Consider the following 10021-nt stretch of genomic DNA (forward strand, 5'->3'; position numbering starts at 1 on the left):
TATCCATACCTCCATTGTATCCACACGCATCCATTGTATCCACACACATCCTTTGTATCCACACACATCCATGGTTTCCACACATCCATTGTATCCACACATTCATTGTATCCACACACATCCATTGTATCCACACACATCCTTTGTATCCACACACATCCATGGTATCCACACATCCATTGTATCCACACATCCTTTGTATCCACACATCCATTGTACCCACACATCCATTGTATCCACACACATCCATTGTATCCACACATCCATTGTATCCACACATCCTTTGTATCCACACACATCCATGGTATCCACACATCCATTGTATCCACACATTCTTTGTTTCCACACATATCCTTTGTATCCACACATCCTTTGTATCCACACATCCATTGTATCCACACACATCCATTGTATCCACACACATCCATTGTATCCATACCTCCATGGTATCCACACACATCCATTGTATCCACACATCCATTGTATCCACACGCATCCATTGTATCCACACACATCCTTTGTATCCACACACATCCATGGTTTCCACACATCCATTGTATCCACACATTCATTGTATCCACACGCATCCATTGTATCCACACACATCCTTTGTATCCACACACATCCATGGTTTCCACACATCCATTGTATCCACACACATCCATTGTATCCACACACATCCTTTGTATCCACACACATCCATGGTATCCACACATCCTTTGTATCCACACATTCTTTGTATCCACACGCATTCTTTGTATCCACACATCCATTGTACCCACACATCCTTTGTATCCACACACATCCATTGTATCCACACATCCATTGTATCCGCACACATCCATTGTATCCGCACATCCATTGTATCCACACACATCCATTGTATCCACACACATCCTTTGTATCCACACATCCATTGTATCCACACACATCCATTGTATCCACACATCCATTGTATCCACACACATCCATTGTATCCACACACACCCATTGTATCCACACACATCCATTGTATTCACACACATTCATTGTATCCACACATCCTTTGTATCCACACACATCCATTGTATCCACACATCCATTGTATCCACACATCCATTGTATCCACACATCCATTGTATCCACACATCCTTTGTATCCACACATTCATTGTATCCACCAACATTCATTGTATCCACACATCCTTTGTATCCACATTTGTTCTGCTCTTTTCCATAGACTTTATTCTTCACCATTTAGGATCAACATTTCTATTTTTAACAGCATAAACATACTTTTTTTTTTAATTTAAACGGCATATCATTAATACAGTTACATCGGATTCTGATACTGGGAACGACATAGAATAGTTTTTTTCAAAATTTGATGGTAGACTCACTGAAATTTCCAGATAAGATATCCTTTACAATAAACTATTTAAATAATAAATTGTCCGTTTATTGCTTATAGTCATATGTATTAAAAGAAAAGATTGTAAAAGTTGCAAAAACTTGTGTTATTTTGTAAATATTAATATGCAATCAAAGATACGTAAATCAAATGTCTCTCCTGCACCTTAATCTTTAACACGTTTATTTGTCGACCGTTGAGCTGGCTAAAAAATATACATGTCACTTAGAAAATGATTTCATTAGAGAAAAAGCTTCGACGATCGGCGCGGATACACGGTGTAAAACCGGGTTCTGTTGTTTGAGAAGCTGTGAAATAGATAGTGGTTTAAACATGTCTTCTATAAGGTCCAACTCGAAATTAACTGATGTGCACGAGTTGTACCAATATGTATTGAAAATATTCTGTCTCTGCACAAAAAGGGATCATTTCGTCGTTCCCGTTTTCGTTAAACAACAATTTGATTCCCGCTACAAGAGCTGGTCACAGTTTTATAGTTTTATGCAATTGGTAATTTGCGATAGATCATTTCGGTACTTTCTTGGAAATAACATCTCAAAATTAAGCCGTCATATCAAAGACGCCTTTTCTCACTCCCTAAATAAAACCTGTACAACGAAATAGAGATCAACCAAGAAATGAAATCAGAGAGCGATTCACCGTGAGTAACACAAGAAACATTGACTCTCCTAATTATAAAAATCAAAGATGGCCTGCCTGATGGCCATGTTGATTTTCCGATTAGTTGCAAAATGTACAAAGTATGTATACAACTAGGGACCAGCATCAATAAGGACGAACGGACCAAGGCAAAATATCCCCACCCACAACTTTGTCGTGAGGTGCATGTATATATCGTAGATCCAGATAAACCTTGATTCAGCAGACAGACAGCCATCAGACAGACAGATATTCTCAACAGGAAATTACATAAATTTACACACTATCTACACATATAATCTGAGCAAATAATTAATCAAAGTCAGGAAGTTTTCATTAATTTCAAAATTATAAACCTATTTATATTTTGGTTTCTTTAATGTAAAATATAATATAATGGTGAATTTTTATGTAGATTGTTACAAATTAAGAAAACAAAACAATTTCTACACATCTTTTTATTTATTAGACACAGTAAGACAAACTAAGTACATAGTGATATTGACAACAGATAAATTAAACAGATCCAGTTCATTCACAACATTGCATAATGACAATAACATGTCTTATAATATTGATACCCAAGAAGTCCTCTCTCTACCCTCTCTATCTCACTCTTTCCCTCTATATCTCACTCTTTCCCTCTCTACCTCACTCTTTCCTTCTCTATCTCACTCTTACCCTCTCTATCGCACTCTTTCCCTCTCTATCTATGTACAAAGCTGAAAAGGTGTATACCAGATGTATCCTGGAAAAAGTGACAGAGGGACAACCAGGCTGCTAATTCTGATTGAGTGCCTTGCTGCCAGACCAAGCTTATTGTTTTCAGGATCTATAAACCAAGCTTGGCAATGATGCTGATCTATCTAGTAAGATAAACAGTCACTGAAATGTTTGTCAGTAATAAGGAACCCAGTTACTTCCATCTTCTGGTAAAAGGATTCCATTGACTAGAAGTATGATGTCAACAATCCACCAGATACCAACACCACCTAGTGTAAGAAGTTTTCCTACAGCTGTACCTACAGAACAAAAGGGAGCAATAATTTTACAAAATGGAAGGGAGTACTCATTTAATAAGTGTATGTATTAATAGAAGTTTTACAAACGTTGTACCTACAGAACAAAAGGGAGCAATCATTTTACAAAACTGAAGGGAGCAATCATTTGATATGTATTAATAGAAGTGTTACAACAGTTGTACCTACAGAACAAAAGGGAGCAATCATTTTACAAAATGAAAGGGAGTATTCATTTAATTAGCGAATATGTTAATAGAAGTTTTACAACAGCTGTACCTACAGAACAAAAGGGAGCAATCATTTTACAAAATGAAAGGGAGCAATCAATTAATAAGTGTATGTATTAATTGAAGTTTTACAACTGCTGTACCTACAGAACAATCAACTCATAGTGATGAAGTTAATGGACCCAATGATTCTTCTACATCAAATACAACATTCCAAATGTTGTTCAATTATATTGTTTTACCACAAGAAATTAAACATCTCATGATTAGTAAAAGATTAATAATATTATCCAAAATATTTTACTTATTTTTCAATGGGTAAGATTTGGCTACATTTTATTTCCTATTTTCTGTATTGCATGATAATGCTTTATAGAGTAAGACTTGAGTGAGAATAAGGGAGTCAGATTATCTTTCAACTACATTTAAATGTATATGCATAACAATCCAATATGATTTTACCAACACTATGTTTTCCGAGTCTGTCATTGATGTATAAACAGATAAAGTTTTGTGGCAGATCAATGCTTGCTAAACATGAAACTTCATGATTATGGCAGTAATTAAACAAAACTGGTGAGAGGCAACAATAGTAATATTGTCGATGTATTACAGTATATACATGTAATTATAGGTCAGAAACACTTGGGAAAAGAATGGAGGTGCAGTTATTTTAAATCTCACTGAACAAGGTATATTACTGCAGCCATATTCTCAACCAAACATAATCATTACTTCAAGAACCTTGATTTCATCATCGTATCTTACACTTCTGTTACTTGTGTCACTTGTCAAATTATATGACCTAATTGTCCCTAAATGTGACCTACCTGTGTGACCCAAACAGAATCTGTCCATTCCTAGAAATCCCAGTAAAACAGAGTAAATCAGGGTTGTAACAAAGTAGTGCCCATTATATCTAGAAAAAAAACATAAAATAGCATAAAGACATTAGCATGAAACAGTAATGTGTATCTTCTCTCCAATTGTATAAAGGTAGTCTCACAAATTTTACACTTTGATTCAAGAATAAACCTGCTGATACAAATTTGGCTCAAGGAGTATTTCAGTCTGAGAAAGAGAACAGAAAAGTACACATTAAATGACCATCATATAGGTCCAATGTGAAGAAGTGAAATTGTATACATGACAGAAGATTACACATTTTTAGCACAAATCCACAAAGGGAGGTAATCTAACCCGTTTAATAATTTGTAACTGAATTACTAATTTGATGTTACTCACCTAAATAATTATCTTATACTAAATGGAACCCATGTCCAAGTCTAACTGTTTAAGCTGTTAGATGTGTGATATTAGCTGCTAAATTAGTTAAACTTAGTGCACACAATTCTGTTTATAACATGAGAAATTACACATATATGCTTACTGCCCCTTGAACATCTAAATTACTTAAAGTTAAAACATAGTTGTTAAGGGAATTAACAGTATTTTACTGTTTCAGATAATATCATGATTAGTTTTGGAAAGACTTTCTTTAATAAATTCAAAATTTCATACAAAGGTAAGAGTTTAATTTTTTTCTTTTCAATATTTTAGCCTTGAGTATACATACATGTACTCTATCTTATATGACCATTAATGCAACATAATCGAGAACAGAAGGCTATGGGAGATTTTGTAATGTGTTAACAGCAAGCTTAACTCACTTTATGCATGGAAATCCTTCTCGTATGAATGTCTTGTTACCAAAGCACTCAATGTCTGGCAGGACATCACACACCACTCCCGTTTTTTGTACGTCTTCATACCTCTCACCTCCGTACTATATACAGAATAACAACACCACAGATTGTCAATGTTAAATATATCATAAAAGATCTACTAATCATCCATGTAACTGAGAAAATTTGATCTATGTAAATGAATTACATGTTATGAACTTCCATATGTTAATTCATCAATTAATATGAGTGCTTCCCCTGTTGGAAAATTTTCTTTTGGTTATCATTTCTCAAGAAACCATAAAACTAACCATAGTCCCAAACTCCAAAAAACTTCTATCAGTCACTACTCTTCTTTCCTCTCAAAAACCCAGGAATTGTAGTAAAAACTCATTTTATGCATGGAAATCCCTCTCGTATGAATGTTTTGTTACTGCAGTTCTTGATGCTGGCTATAGAAATTGTGGGAATTTTAGATGTGAGATGTGACAAGGAAATTTGTGACACCATATGTTTATAAATTAATGTCTTACTCCCTTGACTTTAAGTCATACTGTATCTTGATTCACTAAATCTATAGATGTTATATTATATAATTCCAACAAAATTCCAATGAAATATTCTTGACTGCCTACAAGGGTAAGCATTTTACCTGTGTCAAAAATTATTCGGCCTATCAGAATTCTCCTAGCAAAATGAAAACAAAACCTTTCGAAAACAACTTGTTAGAATAAAATGTAAATAATGTTCTAGGTCACATATTCAAGTGAATGTGAAAGGAATTTATGAACTGGTATTACAATATCCTCTGTGTTATTGCTTAAACTCATACAATCGTTGTAGCCGAATTTGGACTATAATTCCACTGAAGGGTTTTATGAACAGTTGCAGCTGATGCATGACCATAAACTGGTGATTGATCAAAATTTTACTTATCTGTGAGTATGGTCAGTTTTAACACTCTAATTATTGGCCAAAAATGTTAATACATCAGAACACAAAATTTCTAAACGTTCATACAATGTATATAAGATGACAACATTACATAAAGAGAAAATGAAATAACTTTCATTTCCCCCTAAAACTATGTAATATAATAATAAGTTACATGTTACCCCATCACTCACTTTTGTACATCCGTATCCTAATTCTTTCCGTTTGGTTTCATTTCCACCCAAGTCCAGGGGCTCACTGCAGTTGAGAAAGTCCAGAGGTCTAAAGAACAAAAGCAAGTTAATAATGTTTGCTTAGTTGACTGGATGATTCACATGCTCTTTCCCAACAATGTAAAATGTTTAACAGAAAATCAATGTGTCTTAATTTCCTTATATGGTGCAGGTGAAAATAGTGTGAGCCTGAAACAACTTAAATTAAAATTGTAGACAAGTAAGGTATCCATATTTAACAAGTAATTAATATCAAAATAAATCATAATTGGAAGAAGACTTAAATGAAGCATATTGCATGCATTCCCATAACGAAATAAAGGAAATTAAAAATTCTCTACACTGGACAGATTACAATTCTTGTATTGTACATATACGCCAACCGTCAAAACTGGAGCCGTGGTAGGCAAATCACTTTAGATGATAGCATTGAAATGATTGTATGTTTATGCATTACGTATTAATTGATAAAAAAACTTACATAGGTTTATATACCATCATTTACTTACAAGTTTTTGCACATCACCAAAGGTGAAAGTGGGTTGTATTCGCATTCGTCACACGTTACATTTCCCGAAGTTCCTCCAATCGAAATACTAAACCAAACAAAGATAAGAAGTACAAAAATACCACTAGACATCATCTACCAAATGCCTCTTCAAATCATAGCGTTTTCTTAACAATGATTATTTCTTTATTCAATCAGCGTTAGTTGTTTGTGCCATTCTCACAGTTGTTTGTTGATCGTTTCCTGTTCAGCTGTGTCGTAAAGGCGCTTGGTCATATTCAGTGTACAGATTAAACATTTTCATAACAAAGAATTGGAAGTATATACTAATAACAGATCAGCACGTCCTATGTATTCCGGATTAAACGATAATACACAGTTAAATAAGGACTCCGTGAGTTACCGAACCGAATTAATTAAAATGGAAAACATCTTTGAAAAATAAATATCGGTACAACTGACAAATTATATACAGGATGGGAAAACATGCTTATATAAATTCCTCTCCAAAGTACATAAAATGCAATTGGAACTGGAAACACCAAGCTTATTTCAATGGAATAAATAATAATAAAGTTTACCAATTAACTTAAAGTATACATGATTCGTTATACCCTGACCTGCTGTTATGCATTATCTAATTTTCATTATTTTTAAGATGAACTTTTTTCACATTCTAAATAAATTGAAAGTACAGAAAAATTGACCATAAAATCTAATGTTTGAGAGTCTAAATTTGTTTGTTTAGCAATAAGACAAATATTGATTGTGAAAATAACGCCAAAAAGTTATATTAGATGTAGAGAACAATTAGGAACGGAGAACAATACTTGAAATGGTATCATGAAACATTTATATCCCTCAAAATATTTAAAGGTCAAAGATATATACAGTGGTAAATATTGTCTTAGGTTTAAGATATTTTTTATTAGAAGTAAACTGTTAATAAGTATTTAAATATTTGGTGTATTTAAGACGCAGCTGTGTTTAAGACATTACATATATATATATATTTGTATTCTAATATTGGCCAAGGAACGTATGATACAGCAATCGTGGTAACACACTGTGTGTTGGGAAACTGTTTTAGTAACTGACATGGGATTCACCAGTTCAATAGTAGAAATATTAGATTCGAGGAAAACAAATCAGTGAATGAAAACGAAACAAAATTTAAAAAGATAAATAACAAGGGTTAACGTTAAACTTCGAACCCCCAGCCATAACCAAGTTCCTTGTAAATTTAAACTCACAGTACATAATCAGATAACTTATACTAATCTGCTAGTAGCTTGATAAGAAATAGCCTTATAAAATTCTGGAGTAGCTCATGATGTGGCGTTACAAACATACTGGTGGCGACGAACAGAGGACATGTGTTTGGAATTGGACAGCAAGTATTTCGGTATGTAAACCTTGTACAATGTCCCCGTGTGGTCAGATCATCTAATTTACTCAATACATGTCACCAAGGTCACTAAAATGAAAATTAGTAGTATTATATAAAAAAAATTCAATAATATTCATTTTTGTGTTTCGTTTTTTTTCCTTTTCTTCCTTTTTTCCTCTATAAATTCTGATCCAAAGATATACACATAGTATGAATTGTTTAAACCAGTCAACTTACTCAATAGTTAGCCCGTAACGGGAAAAATCGCAACAGGAGTATTAATTAGTTTGTGTCATGATTGTTACCTTCTGTTTTATAACAGGGAAAATGTCAAGTTTGTCGAACTTTTAGAGATATCTATAAGGACTTCTAGAATGTCAACAGAGTAAGAAAAATAAAATTTAAAAACAATGGACTATTGATAGGCTTAAAATCAATTAAACTTCGACGTGCAACTAATAAAATGATTATTGTTTAATGCATTCCAGTATGTATAGGAGCTGATTCTTCTCCGAACAATCGTTGGTCACACTAAACCTTTATGAGTTATTCGAAATTAATCTGGATTTGTCCAGTTTCGTGTAGAGATTGAAAATGTACAGCGTAAATATCCTAGCTAATTTGGTTATAGCTACATGTAATACGAACAACTTTCAGGAAAAAGACATACAGCTGTACTGTATCTATCAGGAGGAAAAGCTGACTTAGGATTTCTTGAAATAAATACATGATAAAGTAATATAAGAAATAAATCCTTACAAAAATCAAAACAAAACCAAAGGTCAATGACTGTATTATGGCGTGGATGGATCAACGTACCTTTTCCTATCACGCCTTTCTCTGTGTTTCCGGTTTTGCTACCGAACCTAGATACTTTTTAGTTACGTTAAAATCTCCGTGTTGATTTTGTTAATGGTTTGTGCTGCGATTACCCGTCACATAGTTATAAAGACTGATGTCACACATTCTCTCGACACCTCTCTAGGGGAGATGGCGTTCGCCAGAACATTAAAAGTGACTGAATACCGAGGAAATATATATATATATGTGTGTGTGTGTGTGTGTGTGTGTGTGTGTGTGTGTGTGTGTGTGTGAGAAGATGTCAACTTGCATCAATTTACAACTGTAAATACAGGAAAAAACATTTTCAAAAAATTCTGAAAGATTAGATGTTCTGACAGATTGTGATATTGACCAACACAAAATAAAATCGCGGACAGAAAATGAAAACCTTTCGGGCTAGATAAACATCTTATAATACATACATCATACACAGGTATACATGCCTGATACATGGTTATATATAATTCCTTAAGCAATATGCGGTACTTGAGAAGTCAGTGTCAAAGGCAAGCAAACATTGCATAAAAGGAAAATCACTGGATTTCCTTAATTGTATCTTATTTTTTTCGGGCAGAAACCGGAAACACATACATTTTATTTTTTTGGCCTCATTAAGATGGAATCTGACGCGACCTGTTTTCCAAGGCCAATGACACTGCCCTGAAGACATAAATAAACGTATTTGTTTGCATTTGTATAGCCCGATAATGCACCACCGATTGACAGATCAAAAGGACTGTCTTATTCCTGCCATGCTTGTTCAGATGGTTTTCATTGATGTACAGTATTTAGGATACGCTATTTATACGGTGACCTAGTTATTATTGGTTGGTGGTATTGAATGGACTGTCGATCCTTCAAATTCACCTCTTTGAATGGTAAAGTCAGAAAGCTGCTTGTATGGAATCGACTGGGTATATTTGAATAGCTATTTCCACGCTTTGTCTCTGAAGCCAATTTTGTCCTTCGCTTTACAATGGGTCTTCTTATTGATTGTTGTTTTTATTTTGAAGAAAAGGAGGAATTTAATATTGACAACAAATCGATTTCTCTTCACCAAATACTTGGTATGTGTTCAGAGCTTCCCGGATAACGGTAGGTTAATTAATCCGAACTAAACAGATATATCGG

The 10021-nt window shown here is 33.9% G+C and overlaps 1 protein-coding gene across 1 annotated transcript; it reads right to left on the reverse strand.

Annotated features, from left to right (window-relative positions):
* Nucleotides 1-2492: 2492 nt before the first annotated feature.
* On the reverse strand, nucleotides 2493-6894 carry LOC132561754 (TM2 domain-containing protein CG11103-like). The gene is made up of 5 exons (XM_060226455.1): nucleotides 6659-6894; nucleotides 6111-6198; nucleotides 4969-5084; nucleotides 4129-4217; nucleotides 2493-3071 (listed from the first exon to the last, which is right to left on the reverse strand). Exons 1-5 carry the CDS (start codon nucleotides 6790-6792, stop codon nucleotides 2947-2949), a joined length of 552 nt encoding a protein of 183 aa, XP_060082438.1. The 5' UTR covers nucleotides 6793-6894; the 3' UTR covers nucleotides 2493-2946.
* Nucleotides 6895-10021: the final 3127 nt, after the last annotated feature.

The sequence above is a fragment of the Ylistrum balloti genome, unplaced genomic scaffold (genome assembly GCF_031769215.1).
Source record: "Ylistrum balloti isolate Yb309-2 unplaced genomic scaffold, AGI_CSIRO_Ybal_v1 Utg371274, whole genome shotgun sequence".
NCBI classification, from domain to species: Eukaryota; Metazoa; Mollusca; class Bivalvia; order Pectinida; family Pectinidae; genus Ylistrum; species Ylistrum balloti.